At 49.0% G+C, this 20,784-nt stretch overlaps 1 protein-coding gene and 2 long non-coding RNA genes across 4 annotated transcripts; 2 read left to right on the top strand and 1 right to left on the bottom strand.

The window, feature by feature from the left end:
• Positions 1 to 3,235: 3,235 nt before the first annotated feature.
• LOC134172737 (uncharacterized) lies at positions 3,236 to 4,561 on the bottom strand. Of its 2 annotated transcripts, XR_009967989.1 has the most exons (3): positions 4,446 to 4,561; positions 4,191 to 4,352; positions 3,236 to 4,051 (listed from the first exon to the last, which is right to left on the bottom strand). It is a non-coding gene; the product is annotated as an uncharacterized LOC134172737 (long non-coding RNA). The 2 variants fall into 2 exon arrangements; XR_009967990.1 differs by having other exon boundaries at positions 3,236 to 4,352.
• A 245-nt stretch (positions 4,562 to 4,806) lies between these two features.
• IRF2BPL (interferon regulatory factor 2 binding protein like) lies at positions 4,807 to 8,387 on the top strand. Its single transcript, XM_062636095.1, has one exon. The coding sequence runs from the start codon at positions 5,413 to 5,415 to the stop codon at positions 7,630 to 7,632; it is 2,220 nt and encodes a 739-aa protein (XP_062492079.1). The 5' UTR covers positions 4,807 to 5,412; the 3' UTR covers positions 7,633 to 8,387.
• Positions 8,388 to 13,374: 4,987 nt separating this feature from the next.
• On the top strand, positions 13,375 to 18,657 carry LOC134172746 (uncharacterized). Its single transcript, XR_009967992.1, has 2 exons — positions 13,375 to 13,777; positions 18,157 to 18,657. It is a non-coding gene; the product is annotated as an uncharacterized LOC134172746 (long non-coding RNA).
• Positions 18,658 to 20,784: the final 2,127 nt, after the last annotated feature.

Raw genomic sequence — 20,784 nt, 5'->3', positions numbered from 1 at the left:
AGTCCAGGGATAAAGTAAAAATAACAACGGTGGAAGACCCACCCTCTGCATATCCCAGCCTAGAACATGCTACCTAGTCGCTAGCCCCTTGTGAAGGGAGCAGAATTAATTACAGGTGTCTTATTTTGCACTGTGAGATTTGGCAAAGGTTAACGTGTGGAAATCTGGGCTCGCGGGTGGGTTTAAAAGCATAAAGACAGCTGTAGCAAAATTGATTTGGGGTGGGTCTCCAAGAGGATGCTTAACTGCTTTCCAGGGCCAAAGAGAGAGGTTGGGCTGCAGAGTGCCCCTGGGTGGACACATGGGGTGGTGGTGGCCTGGCTTCATCAGCGGCTGGGCTGTGGGCAGGGCAGCCTCCCACCCTCCGGTCTGTGCCCTGGGGTCCCCTCTCCGGCAGCAGTGTGGAAATGGGACTGGGAAAACCACAGGACACAACAGGCAACATCCCTTAAGAAATGGGTCCGCACTGCAGATCAAGGAGAGAGAAAAAAGGAAGGAAGAAAAGAGGGCAGAGTTCCTAGATGGTAAAGCAATAAGGCTCTGCAAGTCAGCAAGGCTCACTACCTGAAGAATGGTAGGAAAAACAGAATTATGATGAGATGAGAATTGAAATGATAAACAGAAACACGTACTTACACTCCTATTCTTTGTACCTAGGTGTTTTGACACTTCCTGGCAGCTCCTAGTAGAAGAAAATAGTGTTTAACTTTTAATTTGACAAAATGATGCAACTCCTTACTGAAGTGTTTTGTGTTTTGATTTGCTGAACACACTCCCTTTACCACCAAGTGCTCTGTTCACTGCTGATCTCTGTGTTGAAGCTAGTGATTTGATTGTGATAGATTCTATTTTATTTGGTATACTGAGGTAAATCCATGTAAATCACACTCTTGGGAGTGCACTTCCCTTCTGGTTCTTGTATTTTTTTTTTCCAGTTATATCTGCTGCTTTGACTGCTGAGAAAAAAGCCATTTCTGTAGGTGAGTGCCTGCAGAAGAACCAGCTGACGGGACTGCTGCACTGATCAGTACTGAAACTTCTTAGAGTGAGCGAGAAAGAGTTAAGCATATTCCCAGGCTGTTAGCATGTAAAGCCAGACCAGACCATTAGTTCCCAAGCTGCTGAGATCATGGGATCCTAATTATTACTGCTTGCAAACTTTGGGGCTGTCCTATATTTCACATAATTAACACGGGACTACTGATCAATCAGTACTCCAGTATCAACAGTACTCCACCTGCATCCAGATCAACAGTAATCTTGTATTTGGGGAGATCAGGCATGGGAATGGCACAGAGCAAAGCCTGACAGACCTGGGGTATAGCCAGGCACCTGGGTTTTGTCGCTTACTCCTTCACAGTGTGTTGTACCCTTTGCTTCCCATAGCTGCTGGTGGCACTAAGAAGGGTGCTGGCCACCCCCTGCATGCTGTGTTCAGTATGATTGTTTTGACTCCTTTGTTTAAATTAGAGCTTCACCTGCTGTTTTAATGTAGCACAGATGTGTATATGCCTGTGTGTGCTTGTGTACTTCCAAATAAAGAAGGCAACAGGAATAAAGGAAAAGGGATTATCAGATGGCAGTATTTATCCTAGCGCTGAAAGGAAGGAGTTAGTGTATTTCACTTCTGATAGTGAAAATTATATTCCTTGTCCCTTGGGGCTACTGGCAGGTTGTAAACTTGGGGCAATCTCCACCGAATCCCTAATGCTGTATCTAAAGTGCTGACTCGTGTTCCTGTGCAAAAAAGCAGTAGCCGGGTAGCAATTGCTTGCAGCTCCGTCCCTCCTTGTGCGCCCCTCCATCCTCTTATTAAACAAGCCACTGTCTGAGGGGGCTCCTACGCTATTTTCTGTTTGCTCGCTTCTTTCTTTCAGTTAGCCAGATCAGGCACCTGAATGGCTTCATTGTTTGGGATTCCTCTTTTCCTTCTCCAAAAGTAATTTTAATTCCTGGATTATTTCACAGCTAAATAAACACAAGACATGTTTAGTATAAATCCAGCAAGAGCGATCTGGATTGCTCCTGCCCTGCCATTGACATGGCGAAGGAGAGGAAAGGCGGAAGTGAGCAGGAAAGCCCGCTGCTACCCTCTCAGGGACAGTGCTGCCATAGACGGGAGCTTTGTGACATTGCCACTGTTCAATCTATTTTCCCCTACCAGATTAGATTGATACTGACAACTCGTTCCCTGTGAAGGTGCCACAGTGTGGCATTTATTTGCATTTACATTGCAGTTCTCTTCATCAGTCAGCTTTGCAGAGATCACCACTGCTGCTGGCCATATTGTTGCTATGCTGACACTTCATCCTTAAGTGCTGTTTGCGTAACGGTACAGTACGTGCCCATGGCCCAAGTTTAAATCAAAGTTTAACATTACAGAAAAAAAAACAAACATATTTCCACAACTGTGTATCCTGCAAGTAAAAGCAAAGGCAGTTTGGTTGGGTCACAGATGCTAATCTCTTCTCTTTTTCTGTTCACAAACTATAAAGGGAGTTGACAGCACCTGTAAATGGTTTTCTGAGACTAGATTATATCTAAGGTGGTTATTATTTACACCCACTATAAAGGCTGCTCTTGTGAGCCAAGAAGTCTGTTAATGTGAGGTGACTGTTACCAAAAAAGGGCTTTCTTGCAGGAGGATTCAGTGGAACAAGGAGCCAGGGTGAGGGGTGGTTCAAGCACACAGAGTGCCTTGTCATGTTGTTGGGTTTGTATAACCCGGGGACTGAAATGCAGTCGGGATATGCTGCAGACCTGAATTCCCAGACACTCGGGATGAAGGGGAAAACCTCAGCTCTCAATTTTTTTAGCAGGGGCTGACCTCTTCCCACAGCCCAGTTCTGCTGCTCCTATGAAGATCAGCATGGGGCAATAAAAGGATAGGAAAGGAGGTGACCTTCCAATATGAATCAGAGTGAACACACGCTTGTTTAGTCAAGTAAAGTCATATTAAAGTAGAAATCCTGCAGCCATCACTAAATCGCTGTGGCTGGAAGCAAAGACTTTCACTTTGACCAACTTTCATGTGCCTTAGTGGAAGCCTGCTTCTATGAAGCCTCTCTAATGGCCACGGTTTAGGTGTGAAATTTCTAAGTGTGAAATCCACTCTCCTTCGGTGCATCTTCTTCAGCCAATTTGCATATAGGAGAGTCACATAACTTGAAGACTTTTCTATCTCTACTCGCTGCTTTGACAAGCTTTCCATGGAAAAAAAGTCCCTTTGTCCGAATTTATTTTGTTACTGGATTTTATTTGGTCCTACCATTTCTGTAACTTCAGCATATGCATTTCCTTAAGCCTTCCCTGTAAAATAATTCCACTCACATCCATATCAAATTCGTTTGTCAGTTTAACAAATTATAACCAGGCCATATAAAACGTTTTAGACAACTAAAAATGGAAATGAGATGCAGTGGCGATAAGAAACGAATTATTTAAAGCAACAACTTTCTGTCGTGTGAGTTTTGAAGCGAATGGAAGGTATCTTTCCTGCTCGGTGCCGCATCGCTGCTAGCGTTGGGTGTGCTCAAGGGAGCCGTGGCACCGCGCCACAGAACCCCCTACTCCCTTTTAAGCGCGGAGGGAAACCTGGAATGGACTAGGATTTCGGCGTTTCTAGCAACAAAGGAATCAGGAAGAGGGGCTGAACAAGACATCCGCCAGACGCAGCCAGCCCGGCGGAGGCTCCGCACTCCGGAAGCGGGCGAGTCTGCCCCGCCGCGGGCACCGTGCGCCCGGGAGCGGCCCGGGGACGCGGCGCCGGTGGCCGCTCGCAGCGCAGCACGGCGGGTCCCCACCGGACCGCGTCCCCGCGGTGGGAGGTTATTGTTCTTCGGACGAGGACGGCGATGTCGGTGTTTGCAAAAGCAGCCACAGAGTGCAGCGAGAGTACGAGCGGGCTGTGCGGAGCCCGTCCCGCCAGGCAGGGCACCGGCGGGGAGAAGGCACCCTCGGGAGAAGGCAGGCTGCCGAGTTTTGCTTTCCTCCCAGTGAAATGCATTCTCGGCTTATTTGCATTGAGCCGAAGTTCCTTTGAGTAATTTGCCTGTTAGCAGTGTTATGCAAATGTCAGCAAGCTAGAGAAGGGTAAATAGATAAAAAGCAGCCGTGCGTTCCCTCTCCCAGCGCCGGGAAAACCCTGTGTCCCTGTGCATGAGCGAGGTGAGATCACAGCGGTTACTCACCTGCCCGGCCGCTCCTACCCCCCGAGCAGCGCACAGCGCTGTCTTTCCCAGCCCAACCTGAAGCACTCGGCAAACATGGCCGATTTAAACAAATCAAAAGTGGAAGAGCTTCTGATGCAGTCACGGGCTCACAGAAACTGTGTCATTCTGTCACCGGGATCACTGAAAGAGAAACACGAAATCGGATATTGAGGCGGGATCCCACCCCACCCCCTCCCCGTTTGCCTCAGCAGCCGTGGCGCGCGGGAATCCCACCGTCAGCCTCGGCGGCAGGGGCAGAGCGGGGACAGAGAAGCGAGGCCGCGGGGCTGCGGCGTCCCGAACCGAGACACCCGGCTCGGGAGCAAGCCCCGCGCACACGGGCGCGCGCAGGGGAGGAGAGGAGGGGGCCAGGGCGCGCGCTGCATTCAGGTTTCCAAACATAGCCGGCAGCGCGGGCTGCCCGCGCGCCCCAGCTGCCGCCGGGCATGCGCGCGCCGCGCAACAAGTGGGCTCCGCGCCGGCGGCGTGGGGGAGGGGAGCGGCGAGCGGGCGCTCGGCGGTGACGCGGCGCCCCGCCCGGGCGCAGCCGAGCCGGGAGCGCGGCGCGGAGGAGGGGAGGGGAGGGGAGGGGCGGCGCGGGGGGAGCGCGGCGCGGCGGAGGGGGCGCGCAGGCACACGCGGCGGCGCGCAGCACCCCGCGCTCGGACTGCGAGCCGCGGCGAGGATGTGAGTGAGGAGCAGGCGGCGCCGCTTGGCACGCTGCTGCCGCCACCGCTGCCACCTCCGGCGGGACCGGACAGCGCCGTGCGGGTACCCCTCTTTCGCTCGCGGCAGTGGATCAGCGCGTAGCGAAGTGCGAGCTCGCGAGGCAGCCACGGCGGGTGGAAGGTGACCCCCCCCCCCCATCTTCCTCCGTGCACCTCCGCCTCCTCCCGGAGGAGGAGCAGCAGCAGCGGAGAGCTAGAGAGCGCAGGGAAACAGAAGCGGCTAGAAGGCGACCCCCACCCAGCCCCCCGGAGGAGCGGTAGAAGTGGTTCCCACCCCACCGGGGAAGCAGCGGCAGGACCAGGTAGAAGAAGCCCTCTCCGGCAGCAGGAGAGAACTAAAAGCAGACGATCCCCCTGCTACAAGGGGCGACAGGATCAGGTACGGAGAGCCACCTCCCTTGCAGCCCGGGGGGGAAGACGGAGCCAGCCCCGACCCCGGCGGCAGCGGCAGCAGCTCCCCGGCCAGCAGCACCATGTCCGCCGCGCAGGTGTCGTCGTCCCGGAGGCAGTCTTGCTACCTGTGCGACCTGCCCCGCATGCCCTGGGCCATGATCTGGGACTTCACGGAGCCCGTCTGCCGGGGCTGCGTCAACTACGAGGGCGCCGACCGCATCGAGTTCGTGATCGAGACGGCCCGGCAGCTGAAGCGAGCGCACGGCTGCTTCCAGGACGGCCGCTCCCCGGGACCCCCGCCGCCTGTCGGCGTCAAGGCAGTGACGCTGTCCGCCAAAGAAGCGGCGGCAGCGGCGGCGGCCCAGCAGCAGCTCAACCATGTGGATGCCTCTTCCAAGGCAGCCTCGGCGGGCCTGACCCAGTCCAGCCTGGACCGCTACGGGCTCAGCGCCGCCGCAGCGGAGCAGCGCAGCCGTTTCGAGTACCCACCGCCGCCGGGCAGCCTGGGCGGCAGCCACGGCGCCCGTCTACCCAACGGGCTGGGGGGCCCCAACGGCTTCCCCAAGCCGCCTGAGGACGGGCCGCCGGAGCTGAACCGGCAGAGCCCCAACTCCTCCTCCTCCTCTTCCTCCTCCCGCCGCGGGGCGCACGGCGGGCTGGTGTCCGGCCTGCCCCCGGGGGCCGCCGGCGCCCAAATGAACGTGCCCCCAAACCTGCTGCCGCAGACCCTCCTCAACGGGCCCGCCGCCCCTGGCGTGGCGCTGCCCCCGCCGCACGGGGGCCTGAGCGGCCGCGGCGGCGGGGGCCCCCCGGCTCCCTCCGCCTCCTCCCAAGGGGGCACCTGCGGCGGTGGCGCCGGGGGAGGCGGTGGCTCGTCCTCCGAGGCCTGCGGCAAGCGGCCGGGCTCGGTGTCCAGTAGCGACCAGGAGCGGGAGCTGAAGGAGAAGCAGCGCAACGCGGAGGCTCTGGCCGAGCTCAGCGAGAGCTTGCGGAACCGGGCCGAGGAGTGGGCCAGCAAGCCCAAGATCGTGCGGGACACGCTGCTCACTCTGGCCGGCTGCACCCCCTACGAGGTGCGCTTCAAGAAGGATCACGCCCTGCTGGGCCGCGTCTTTGCCTTCGACGCCGTCTCTAAGCCGGGCATGGACTATGAGCTGAAGCTCTTTATCGAGTACCCCAGCGGTTCCGGCACCGTCTTCTCCAGCGCCTCCGGAGTGGCCAAACAGATGTACCAGGACTGCATGAAGGACTTCGGCCGCGGCCTCTCCTCGGGCTTCAAGTACCTGGAGTACGAGAAGAAGCACGGCTCCGGCGACTGGCGGCTCCTGGGGGACCTGCTGCCCGAGTCCGTGCGTTTCTTCAAGGAGCTGGTGGGCGCCGACATGCTGCCGCAGCCCTACTTGGACGCCAGCTGCCCCATGTTACCCACGGCGCTGGTGAGTCTCCCGCGGCCGGGGGCTGGGGCCGGCGGGGCGCAGGGCACGGCCGCCGCCTCCCGGGGACCCGGCGGTGGCGGCGGTGGCGGCGGCGGGGCGATGCGTAAGAGGAAAGCCTCTCCCGAGCCCTCGGACTCGGCTGAGGGGGCTCTGAAGCTCAGCGACGAGCAGCAGCGGCAACAGTGGATGGCCAGCCAGAGCGAAGCGCTAAAGCTCACCATGTCGGCCGGGGGCTTCGGGGCGGTGCACGGCGGGGGGCCCCCGCCGCCGCCGCCGCCGCCCCTCGGGCCTCACTCCAACCGGACCACGCCGCCCGAGTCCGCCCCCCAGAACGGACAGTCCCCTATGGCCGCGCTCATGTCGGTGGCCGACACGCTGGGCAATGCCCACTCGCCCAAGGACGGCAGCTCGGTGCACTCCACCACGTCCACCCGCAGAAACAGCAGCAGCCCTGTGTCGCCGGCCTCGGTGCCAGGCCAGCGCCGCCTGGCCTCTCGCAATGGGGACATGAACCTACAAGTGGCCCCTCCTCCCCCCAGCGCCCACCCCGCCATGGACCAAGTGCATCCCCAAAACATTCCGGACTCCCCCATGGCCAACAGCGGGCCCCTGTGCTGCACCATTTGCCACGAACGCTTGGAGGACACCCACTTTGTTCAGTGCCCCTCTGTGCCCAGCCACAAGTTCTGCTTCCCTTGTTCCAGAGAGAGCATCAAGGCCCAAGGGGCGACTGGCGAGGTCTACTGCCCTAGCGGAGAGAAATGCCCTCTAGTCGGTTCCAATGTGCCTTGGGCGTTTATGCAGGGCGAGATCGCGACCATTTTAGCTGGGGACGTTAAAGTGAAAAAGGAGAGAGACCCTTGAGTAGGAAATCCAATCCCTTCAGACTCCTGAAGATGTAGAATTGTGAATATAACAAACTGCAAAAGTTAGTCTTATGTATAGACATTATTTTCGTCGTATGTTTCTATATTTTGAAACAAAGGTATGTACTCTTCTTCATTTGAAGGATAGAGCTGGTTTTTGTTAAACAGAATATAATATTGTTTGGTTACCACATAATACCTGTTCTCATTTCTTTGGCAGTGTGTTGGCTAGGTACAAAGTTAATAGCCCTTAGCGATTACCTGCTGCTGGTGTGTATTTTTGTAAATGTATGCACTTCTCTGAAAGAAGAAGAAAAAAAACAAAAAAAGAAAAAAAAATTTTTGCCAAGGCCAGTGTTGATGCCTAAAAAATTGCTACAAAAATGGTGACAGCTTATGTTTGACAAGCCCTGAGTGTTAGTCTTTCACCTTCTTTTTTTTTGGTTTTGTTTTTTTTTCTGTTTGTTTGCAAAACGGTGGGGTGGCTCTTGGGGGGGGGGGGGAGGGGTGGTTTTCTGTTGCAAGTTTGTAAGGAAAATGTTTCAGTTTGTTTCTATTGATCTGAACGTTTTTAATCTTCATGTGTTTTTTGTTTTTGCTTTTATTGATGCACGGATGCTTTTGAACAGTAGAGCAAAATGCTGTACATGAAAAACATGCTCTGTTTGTCCTTTATACATTTCTGTAGTTAACAGAACACTGTAATGTGCCTTGGAGCTTAGTAAATTGTAATAAATTCAATTGATATTAATACTTCTGGCGTAGCAAGTTTCATTTTTCTCAGAGCACAGGCAGCATGCATGAGCCATAGTGCCTCTTTAAAAGTTTCCATTACCCCATGAGCCTGCAGTTCCTTGTGATAATTGTGGCACTTGTACACACATTTTCACATACATATATGTAGTAAGATGATGATGCTGTTATCAAACTTATCTAAATCTTGGCACTGCGCCTATTTACATTTCACCTTTAATGTTGCACTAACAGTTGCTGACTAAGCATTTTCTATTTACTGTTTCTGCATCTCATTTCCTCCTCCCTTCTCCCCCCCCAACCCCAGCTCTCCAGCTGCAAACTCTTTGAAATACAGGATGCATCCATTGACTGTGCAATTTAATATGGCTTCAGAACTGAAATGAAGCCCTCTTTCACAAAAAAAAAACCAAACCCAGCGTCACATGGTTAATAACTTTAGTTGATTTTTAGTAGTGTTTGTTTGTCAAAGCTCGACATCAGCCAAAGACTCGTGGTGAGGCAGATCTGTAGTTGAGCACAGTGCAGAAAAGCGGAGTGGGAAATAACAGCTTCTGCAGTTGGTGTTGCAGCTGATGAGTAGCTACCCCATTTAGGCAGTGGCTTTCTGTAACTGAGTTGGTGAACAAGTCAGGGGTTGTTCTGTGTTTTCAGATGAGGAAGCTTCCTTAAAGCACTGAAGTGTAACGCTTTCCTTTTGGCAATGATCATGTGGGATTCTTTGTATAATTAACTATTTTATGTGATATTGGCATTTTCTGGAGATAGAGGAGCAGTGCAATACCTGTTAGTTTATCAACAGGCAAAGTAAATACACACGCCTTATACTAGGTAGAAAATGTAAACAAACCTAATATGAACTTTGTCCTTTCCAGTGAGGCAGGTGGAAGAATGGGAGAAAACCCAAAATCAAACCAGCAGCTCTGCAGAAATCCTTTGCAGTTTGACCAGCAGAACGCAGAGCTGTTCCAAATGCAACAGTGTCATAGGTTGTGAGCGCTGAGTTTTGTTGAAAATTAAGGATCCCTACACTCCCCAAAGCCCCAAAACTGTAAAGAGAGGTGCTTTTTAAAAGTCTGGATGACATTTGGTATCTGCTTGCTCCTGAGACAGCCTGGAGACTATATGCCTTGTGTATCTATGGATCTTTGCTCTCTTGTACACATACTCTGGCTATACTGGGTGGGTGGGTTATGTTTTGAGGTTCCGTCTTTGCCATCACTGTATCTGTGATTTCAGACAATGTCTTTATATTCTTTTTCTTTCCATTAAGTGATATATCGGTGCTTAAAAATCTTAAGAGCGTACTGCTCTTATGTAATGAATTGGAGGGAATAATGCAGGAAAAGGATGGTTTGAGTTAATTATTAGATCCAATGTATGCCTTTTGAGCTAATTATTGGATACGACATACATGGTTTTTAGAGTATAGATTTGTACTGATCCTATTTTCAATTATTTCTAAGAATGCAGTTCCCACATAGCAGTTTATTTTTAAATCATGAGATGGGGAGACTAACGTGGTGAGCTCATGACTGGCAGGGAGGAAAATTGTACACATGGATAACACTGGAGTTTAAACCAATGAAGAGAGCAGTAATATTCATGTGTGAATTGTAAATGCCATTAAAAGAGACAAACTATCAGGTTTTCAACGTTTAATTATGTCACAGAAGCGCAAATACTCTGATTTATATAAACAGAACTACTCCTGTAATCTTGAAATCAGTCATCAGCAGTTGGAGTTAGAGCCCCAGCTGGTGGATTTCTTTAATTGCAGAGCATTCTTGAAAAGCTCTTATCAGTCAGAATTTTGGAAACATAAGCCCACTTAGGAGACTCATTCCTTTGATTTTTCGGTGGCAAAGGAAAGGTAAGGGGCAGTAGACATAGGTGGAAAATAAGCTTGAAGTGAATGGTAATAATGCAGTTAATTAAAGTTAACCGTAGCTACGGGGCATTTGTTGTGTGGAGGTTTTTTGTAACCATGTGACCTTTTCCTTTACTCTGGCTCATTAAGCAGCCAGTCTGGGCGTATTAGGCAGTACTGCTTTGAACCCACTCCATAGGTTCCTCTCTTTCTGAAGATGTTCACAGCTGACAAACAAGCTGTAACCTTTCTTCAAGATAGAGGAAAAGGGAGCTGCGAGCGGGTCTCTTGTGCAGAGATCCAGCTGATGGCTGTGTTTCACAGTAATGCTCCCCTCCCCCCCCCCCCCCCCCCCATATTTGCCAGTTATTTAAGGTAAAGCCCAATGTTTGCTTGAATAAATTGTGTAAGTGAATTTATTTGTCCAGGTGGTCATCTGTTGTGCTCTCATTCCTTCTGGTTATGGGGAAGTATTTAAATAGTTTATTTTCCCAAGGAGGGTTGATTCTTTTTTCTTTTTTCTTTTTTTTTTTTTTTTCCAGTTAGATTATTCTGGACATTTCTTTTAATAGCCTTGTAGCCTATTTTCTAAGAAATGGGTTAGAACATGTGTGTCACTGGATGTTTGTTTTTTAAGCGTTGGCAGCTGTCTGTGAATTGGAGATGGAAGTGTTTGTGCAGTGAGGAGATGCTATGTCCATTTGGGGGAAATACTACAGAGTTTCATCAGGAGCTGAAACTCACCAATGCTAACTGGTCATTAGTACAAACCTTGTAATCTTTTTAATTTGCTTAGCAATGTTGTGTGTATGCGTATATCCCCCCCTCCCTCCCCTCTAACATTTGAACTCCAAACTAGTCAGGACTAACATTGTTTTGAAACTGCAATCTCTTCAAATAGGCTGGCTGCCAGCATAGCTTTGCAGAGCTGCACCAGTCACTGGAAAAAAGGGTTGTCTGCTTCTTTACATGTCTTGGGAGCTGAGTTTTTCTTCCCCTCAAGGGAAAGGGCTTTGTCTGCTCAGAGCACTCAGGTTCCTAGCTTACTATGCAATAGCAGCTCCGCAGCTTCCCTCTTCCCTAGGTCTTGCCATTTTCTTCTATTTTGTGGTATGCAGCCATTCTCCATTCATAGTAGGATGGTTCGTGTTGTGCATTAGCAGCCTCCTTCTCTGCCAAAGTGACACATCCTGTAGATTTGCAGCAGAGTACTGAACTGTCACTGTAATGCTGACTCTTGTAAGGCTATTATTGAAGCAGAACAGCTTCCTCCTTGGCGTTCCGCCATTGGAATCCATTACAGCATGGATTTTCTACCCAAAACATTGCTTTATACCTACATAGTTGTCCTTACAACCATCCCCTGGAAGATGCAGAAGGCATAGTTATACCCCCCTGTACAGAAATAGGTGCCACTGGGTTTGTTTTCCAAGTGTCTGAAAACCATGCACTGAGCTTGTGTTGTTTCAGCCCCTGCCTTAAAACCTGTAATGCAGACTGGGAATGGGAATACTAATGGGATGATCCAAAGAGAACTGCAAACAAGTTTTCTTCTCTGCTGTATGTCTTAAAAGAAGAATTAGGTCTATGTACTGAGTGAGGCTACTACTGGGCTTCTCAGACAAGCCAGCCAAACATCTCTCTCTCCACGTGTTTGCCACAGGGCAGCCCAGCCCCATGCTGCTGGCTCTGACTGGGAGGCTCTGCAGGAGCCCAGCTCTTCTCCCTGGGAACGGGATCGCCTACTTCTGAGAAAAGAAACACAGAAGATAACGTGTCATTGCAAGTTTCTGACAGCAAACCCACTCTTTCAGCCATTCAGGGAACTGTAGAGTGAAAAGCAAAAGGGCGCAGTTAGACATGTGAATGGGAGGGGGAGGATGCTCGTCACTAGTCTGGCCGGCCAGTACGGTCTCTGACTGGTTGGACTGGCTGAGCCACTTGCGGCTAGGTAGGTTCAAGATTGCTGTGTCTTACTACCGTGCTTGGCTTGACGGAATGAGCCAGCCACGCTGGTATCAGTGTGCGCTGCTGACAGCGGCTGCAGTTACTCTGAACTGTATCCCCTCTCCTTCACTACCACCCAGCCCGCAGCCCTGCCGGCTGCCCGGCCCTGCGTGCTGCAGGGCTGCGAGCGCCTTCCCCTCGCTGCTGTGCGCCCTTGTAAGGCTGGTTGGAGGCGGTGGGAGCAAGGGTGGAGGTGAGGAAGGTCAAGCTTCTTAGGTTTCAGCTGATTTGGCAGCCGCTCACGGCTCTCCCCCCCCCCCCCCCCCCCCCGTAGCTCTGCGCGGCCATATGCACTCGCTGCTGCTTTTATGACCCTTTGTAAAGAAACCTCAGAGATGTGAGCTGCTTGCTGTAGGATAGCAACATATCTTAAGGAAAACACCCCCTTTCCCACACCGATGAGTTTTAACACCGAGAAGACTGTGTTTTCCCTTGTCCCCAAAGAGCTGGAATAGGGAGCTGCCTCTTTCTCCCCAGCTGGCACAGCAGCACTGGGTGTGCCAGGGCTGCCGGCTCCCCCCAGCCTGATGCACTGGGGTCCTCTCTATTTTTTGGCTAGCGTGAAGGCCCTTTGCTTTGTTCCAGTGCTCTGTAAGCCTGGCAACCCCACCAGAGCACGGAGCTGCTTGGCACGGCTCCGGCATGGCAGCTCAGGCAGGGACTGGGTGGGAGGCGGCGAACCGAAGCTGGCTGAACTGAACTTAACCGAACTGAACTGAACTGGGCCGGGCCGGGCCGGTGGCTCGGGGCCGCCACAGCATGTAATTGCCGCTAGCCTGGGCCCGACCTAGACGGCCATGTGATCCCCTGCCTGCCCGCCTCTGCGCAGGGGAGGGGAATGGGGACATGAAACATGCCTGTGCAGCTTCAAGGAGCCGAGCAGAATTCCCCACTGTCATCATCCTCCCTCCCTCCCTGCAGGCTGCCAGAGGGGAGGGCTGATTACAGCTCCGCTATTGTTCAAGTAACCTAGAAATGGATTTGCATGGAGGCAGGTTGGGAGGGGCAGAGGGGTGGGATTTATTAGCAGCAGCTAAAGTCGTCAGGATTACTATTAGTCTGAGAGCTTCTCAATGAGAATGATCCCTGGGTGAGTGGTGGGGTGGAGGGGAGTGACTGGAAAGCTCCTTTTCTGCAAGTAGGTGAAGGGGTGGCTGGCTCCAGCCCGGGGGCGGGCAGTCAGGGTGCAGCTGGCTGGGGACGGCGCTTCACCTCGGTTTAAACTGTAACCCTCTATTCCGAGCACGCAGCTCCTGGCAGCGCCGCTCATACCAAAGCCTTGACTCAGGGTTATCTGCATGTTGGGTAAGAAGTAGCGTCACCAGAGGAATGTGCAGAGAAAGCAGCCATGCTGCTGCAAGCCTCCGCTCGCTCCTCAGGCAAATCACAGATTTAGCCGCGTGTTCCTGCCTCTGGGCCTCTGAAAGCTAGCGAGGGGCTAGGGAGCTGGTCCTGGGAGCAGGGCTGCCCCGAGTCTGTCTGGAAGCCAAAATAGCATTTTGCCCTTTCATAAGTAAGTGCTTTTTATGTACAGCTGGCTGGGACTTTGCTAGCCATAATCGAGGTCTGTGCCCAGGAAAGGGTGAAGTTTCTGCATTAGTTTATCTGTTTTCCAGATGGGTAATCTCAAGTGTTTTAGCCAAGGTCACATGGCAAACGCCTATCAGAATGAGGGAGACCGTGGCCTTTGGTTACTGCCAAACTGCTTGCCTCCCTTCCTCTGGGATAAAAGCATGTTGTCACAATGACTGTGTACAGCTGTATTCAAAAGCACTTATGCAACGCAGGTGTTTGGGAACAACAGTGCTCAGTGCCAGGCTATTTGCCTGTAGCCTGGGTCCTTCCCTGAGATAGCTCCAAGGCTAGATAGAGGCTGTTGCTGATGCAACGTACCAAGGGCTGGGGTGAAGGAGAGTGCATACCGGTGTGTCAGAGGTAGGAGCTCCACTTTGGCTATGATGGAGAATGAGCACAGCACGGCCAAATCGAAGACAGGAGGGGGTTGCTTTGAATTGCTATATTCTGGACCTGTGTGAGGCAATCTTACTGTTCACTGCATGCATCATGGTAACCAACAAGAAACAAGATCATAGCATAGCCCAGGGTTTCATTTGAACGTGTCCAGGCTGGCACATGGTTGGGGTAAGGACAACGAGCTTTTGTGGATGTGAATTGTGTTGGAGCTAGGGGGAGAACTAGGGAGGGAGTGGGAAGCCTGAATACCTGGTTTGCTGCATACCACTGACTTGAAGATGTTGCAGGCTTATTTGATCTAGCTTGATATGCTAGACATTTTTCTCTTAGAAGTCTCTTCCTCGGTGTCTGTATTTCTGTAAAATAAAAAGAGAAGGTACAAAACATCTAGGATTAAAACAACTGAAAGAGCTCTCATCTTTGTGCAGCAGTAAGCTTGGGAGTATTTTTTATTACTTGCTCAGTGTTGTTGATGGGCTTGACTCCCTGTTACATGTAAAGATAATTCCTCCTTGAAGAACTCAGACTGCACTGATAAGGAAGGCCAGTTGGTGCATCTATTTTATCCCACCTCCTTCAGTGAAAAATTATGCCATGTATCTTATCAAAAGGATGCAGCCTTTCAAGAGCTGTACCTTGTTAGGAATGCAGACTCATTTTTGGCAAACGTTTGATGTGGTTTTGAGTGGTGCTTTCTGTCTTCCACACCCCCCCCCACTGCAGTCAGCTCTCCTGTTTGTCCAACTGCACTCATTCAGCTGTACTCATTGCATCATTTCTGCTGGAGGTAAGGCAGCAAGAGGTGCAGCCATTAGGGTAATGTAAGTTGTGTCATCTGTGGACATGTAGTCACGTTGTGCTAACAAGGAGCTACAGCCTAAGATAGATTCATTAGTCAGCATCCTTGATAGGATGTCTAGTGGCTTGTGTGCCGCTTAAATACCAGGAAATGATGCAGAAATTCTCATGCTCTTGTGTACCTGTCTTTCCTCATGCTAGAAGAGACAACAGCGTTTCTTGGGAACTGCACTGCTTAATACAAAGAGCAGTTCCTTTCAGCTTTTTGCATGATTAGCTGCAGTCCCTGCCTAGATCCTCCTTGTTCTGATGGCTGGATTTTTACAGCAGTGTGTTGTGCATATTTTGCAAGTCACAACTTGAAACTTCCTCCTCGCAGAAGGTTCTGTCATTTGGAGGAACCCCACCCTGTTCTTCCTTGAAGATGTGCAATCCCAGGCTGTGTTGGAGCATGCCTGGGGAGGCAGGTGCAGCCTGGCTGGATCCTCCACATTGCCTACAAATAAACACTGTTTAAACAAATTGGACTAATAAGAACATTCAAGATTCAAGTAATAATCAGGACAGGTTTTGCTCTGCAGTCTTCATTCCATGCTTTTCCCATCCCCTCTCCCTCTGAGCTGTAATCCAGAATATGTGACATGATCATGTTGCTATGGAAATCAATTACAACATAACTCTATAGGACTGTATAACAGTAACAGTTGTTAATAGCACCTTTGTTGAAAACAACATCAGGTTAAAGTTACTTTTAAACACCCCACGTTTCCTTCCTGCTGGTGCAAACAAAGAGTTACGTAAAGTTAAAGATTTATTTTATAGTATTTTAAAGAAAAAAAGAACCTTCCAGCATAGAGCTTTTAAACACAGTTTTATTCTTCCTTATTCAGATTTGAGCAGCAGTTGTGTAGCCATCAGGTCTGTCTTCCATCACAGAAAACATGGCAAATGCTTAAAGCTAGTATGAGTTCTTCAAACCTTAGAAATAAGGGACCAGACAAGAGCAAGGTTATTTCTCTGCTCAGCGTAGGCCGTTTATGCTCCTGTCTCAGTCCAGGTCTGTGGGAACTGTAGGCTGTCACCTGATCTACAGAGTTTCCTCCTCTCTGTAGTCACCCAGTTCCTTCCCAGTGCTGCCCATTATTTGCTGCAAGCATTTAAGGGATTAGTGCTCAGCAGCAACACACCGTTATCCTCAGGGTCTTGTCAAGACTAGTTCTACTTTTTGATGGGGACCTATCTCATTACCACACAGACTACTCAATGATGTTCTGTTTCAGGGTTGTCAAGTCTTTATACTGATACACCAGCTTTCCTTGATACTTAAAGATGTATGGACCTGGGTAGCTCTTTTTACTAAGCTGTTGTTCCCTAAGGAAGCGTGGCAGTGCAGTTACCAGACTTCTCTTGATTTTTCATTTGGGCAGCAGTGGAGTACCCACAAAATTTGAGACCATTTGGTCTCAATTCAACATTTTACCCCACACTTGCTACTCAAGACTTTCTCTTGCTGCCTCATGCAGGGAGCTGCTGTGTTGAACAGAGACTTCCACCCATGGCTCAAATGGCACATGACATATCTATATATGCTGGGCACATTTCTACATATGCTACAGAGAACAATCCCTTCATATGCGCAAGTTTGCATACCAGCTGCATGGTACTGGAGTTCTCTACTCGCAAGGGGACCTTCTGATACGGGACTAATAATTCTTCTAAAGCTTTTTGGCAAGTTCCAAGTCTCCCTTGCGTTTTGTAGAAGAATGCTCTAGTCTGTCACATGAATTCATTCCCTCCATCTTTATTTCCTCAATCATGTTACTTGCAGGGGAGTGCCCAGAGTGGCAGTAGGTTTAAGCTCTAGCAGCAGACCTTGTGGATGTCATTCCAAGGCTGCCATTCTCATCTCTGAACATACAGGTAGTGATGTTCCCTGGCTGTTTGACTGCTATAACTGAGCACATTCTCCATGAATGTAAGCCAGATGCAATGACAGCATGCCTCTGGAGCCAGTCTCAGCCTGGCCAGAACATGAGCCAAATAGCTCAACACTGTTTGCTGTGTGCCCCTCTTTATTTGAGGAGGTTCTCTGTGGCTACTCAATTTTAACCCTCCACACCCGCAGCACTAGGCATTCAGAGATGCAGATGGGCATTTGAAGGTAATGTTTTAGGTCCATCAGCACAGAACTAAGCCAGCCCAAACTACCTTTTGCAAGTCCAGCAGTACTACCCAGACCCCATGTCAGCAAACTCTCCTGCTGAGGTGCAAGCTGCAGTTCCTGTTGCTTTTGTTGACTCTGCAGGAGGAGTGCCTGGTCTGCTGCTGGTTTTTCATCTGCAGATAAACATTTCCATCTTTCTCCCTCACAACCAAAGAATCCACTGAGCTGTATGTACCTATTGGTTTGGCCATTATCTTCTATGTAGATGCTTTAGTTTTCTCTTAGTGATACAGTCCATTTGCCTGCCAACATGCTTCATGGTGCACAAGCTGGCTTACTTTCCCAAAGATTATTCTGTCTTAGGGTCCCAAATCTGTTCAGTCAGCAGTTTGCCCCCCTTTGAGCCTATAGCTCGAGGGGACTGTTTGCCACCACAAGGCAAATCACACAAATTCACCTATTTAATTTGCTCCTGCCACTAATTCCTTGCATATTTCCTCTGATTCCTTCCCTGCTAGGTCCAGTAACCTTACAGAGCTGGTTTGCTCCAGATCTATGGGCTCTTAGAGAGGTGGGTTACACTCAGCAGCTTGTTTGCAAATACATGGAGGATTTGTATATGGTATAAGCATAGCATCTCCTACAAACTGCTTTTTTCCTCTCCAGGAATTTGTGAGGTTAAATTAGGTATGTGTAACAAACACAAATGATGAAAGGCCTTGAGTTGTTTATGAGTATCATTGTTTATTTGGAAGTGTGATAGATGTTAGGTTTAGAATGAAGTATACCTTACTTGGGACACAAGAACTACTGCTGGGTTTTACCCGCATAGCTTGAAATACATATGACTTACAGATAGACTTACATTCTTGGCCTTCATGACTTTTGGTGCCTCTTACAAATGCTTGAACTTACAAAGGTGGTGCTGACTTGCTACTGTATTTATTTCCTTACAGAAATGAAATTGCTGAGTGTGGGAAGGGATGGTTGCTGTCAGGGAAGATCAAGAAATGAAAATGTACCCCTTTTGGGACATATGTCAAGGAGATGTAGAGACCCTTAGCCTGAAATAGAGGATAAGTAAGAACAAGTGCCAGAGGCAAAGGCAATAAAGGAAAACTAGACAAGCTCTATCTTCAGCAGGCAGGGATGAAAAAGAGGGAGACATGGGGAGTTTTCTGGTTTAAAAGGGAGATACTCTGAAGCTGTTACAATGGACCCGCAAACAAGAGCCAAATGGTTACAGTTACGAGCAGAAAAACTTTGCAAAGCAGCAGAGGCACTGGAAATAAAATTAATAAGATATCTGATCAGTAGGTTGTGAGGTGAAGAGTCCCTCGCTACTGATTCATCCATGAGTGAGAAACAATGAAAAGTTCCTGAAATGGGAGGCAGCAGATCATCAACAGCAAAGTTGCCACAAGATGATGGCTCTTAAATGTGGATCTTATCAAATATCTTGATGGTCTTTGTTGTTATTGACTTGTATGAGCCAAAGATGTGCAACATATTTTGCAGAAGACAAAGAGGTGGTCTTTTAGAAATACTTACAATTTGAATATTAAGGAGAAGAAACAAGAGTGGATGTTGAAAAGTTTGAAAATACTATTTAAGCATAAAATAATCAAACCAGTAGCACTTGGCACACTGGCGATAGGTGAATGAGCCAGATAGCAGCAGGTGAAATCTATGGCATACATAGCTGTGCCCACTGTGAGGAAAACATTTTCCTCAGCATTTTGCCTAGCTTTCAATTAAAGGTATCAGAATATTTGAGGAAGACCTGATTGCCACTTGATAACTAACTGGAAGCTCACCTCTGTAAAATGGGCATCTTTGATCAGAAAGCAAATGCCAGGATGCATAAGGAATGAAATACTGAATCCTGTGTGAAGCTTTGTATTGCCATTACAGACACCAAAGATGTGCTTGTATCTGAAAGAGAATTGGTGACCCTGTCTTAAAAAAAGATACTGAACCACTTAAAGGGGTTTGGAGATAACCCCGTGAGAACAGAGACATGCAAAAATGTCTCTGCACCACAGCAGAGGTGCAGTTATTGTTTATTTATTTTATAGCTTAAGCCCCTTAGTATGCATAAGGCTTTGTAGACAGATAGGATAAGTCTGTGCATGAGGAGTTTGCCTTCTGAGCAAGACAGAATGAAGCAAAGGGAATTGTGTTAGTACGTGTGCAGAGCAGCGGGAGGCAGAGAGAGCCACTGGAGAGGAGAGGTCAGGGTCAAGGGTGTCACCAGAGCCCTCCCAGCATAGGCACTCCCCTTCCAGTAAGGCAGTCCCCTTTAGCATTGCTATGCAGAGGGAAAGCTGCTTGTTTCATTATCCATGAGGTGTGATCTGTCTGCTTACAACTGCAGGCCTGTAGGAAATACCCTCCAGACTCCACAGAGTCTGTCTTCACTGGCTTATTTTCCTACATATGCAGCTGCTTATACAGCAGCTCCATATTTATATGCGCAGAAAAGCAGCTGGATTGTACAAACAGCAAAAAAAAAAAAATCAGTGAATATTTTAATTCAAATGCAAATGGGGGGGGGGCATCTGTGTTGCAATTCTTTATTATTTATGCACTTGAGGTTTATTTGTGCAGATAAATTTTAAGTCAAATTCTAGATGTGAAAAAAGTGGAATTGCACTTTTTATTGTAAAATTCATGGGAAGTTACCAAACACGGTACAAAATCGGTATAATTTGATATATGTAATTAGCCAGCACATCAGCAGACCTAGAAATGTTCATCAAATAGACTAATCATTTTAAGTGATGAAAATCTTGAGTATTTCCTAATCCAGTTGCAGCTAATTTCAGAACAGAAGAAAATAATATTAATAGAATATGGTTTTGTTGCATATTACTTGCTCAGTTCTAACACTGTGTATGCAAATCAGGTAATTTTGTACCTAATTGCCTGATTTGCATGCATAAATGTAGGTTGCACATGTGCAAATTATTTCACTCAAATGTAGTATATGCTTAATATATACAGTGGCTGAAAAACTTGAATATATCTGGATCACTCAGAATTTTCACTTCAGGAAAAGCAAACTTTGTCACCAGTTTTGGAGGTCAGATAAAGTAGGTAGGCTGCTTTGGGTGATTTTGCAGGTGCAGTCACCCTGGAGCTGTTCATTTGTCTTGAGAAATGAGCAATGATATGAATACCCAGGGAGATAAGTAAATAAAAGGGATCCTGTTGCTTTAAATGCCATGAGAAAATCACAGAAAAATATGACACTTGCCAAGTGGAAAAAGGACAGAATCTCTCAGAAGGAAATGTGGCCTTCAAAGCGTAAGATGGTTTAACAGACATGAAACCTAAGATGGAAAGTGTAAAAATACGGTACTAAAATCTAAGTGCATTAATTTTTTTTTCAGGTAATTTCATGGCTATGAAAGGAATTGGACTGACAGTTCTTGTGAATGAAGTTACGAGATCACGGGCAAGGAACAGAAAACCTTTTGTTCTGCCATGTTATGTGTTCCACCTCTGATCTGGAAGAGAGGGAAGTCCTGGACCTGGAAGTTTAGCAGAAAAAGGAATAGTCAGGCTCAAGCCTGTTTTAG

Source organism: Pezoporus occidentalis, unplaced genomic scaffold (genome assembly GCF_034315485.1).
Source record: "Pezoporus occidentalis ecotype Australia unplaced genomic scaffold, CSIRO_AGI_Poc_V1 ctg47, whole genome shotgun sequence".
Lineage (NCBI taxonomy): Eukaryota > Metazoa > Chordata > Aves > Psittaciformes > Psittacidae > Pezoporus > Pezoporus occidentalis.
Note: the sequence above shows the minus strand (reverse complement) of the source record. Positions and strands in the feature narration are given on the sequence as shown.

What these genes read in the sequence shown, in the direction of transcription:
- IRF2BPL (XM_062636095.1), top strand. Translation starts at nt 5,413, where the DNA reads ATGTCCGCCGCGCAGGTGTCGTCGTCCCGGAGGCAGTCTTGCTACCTG.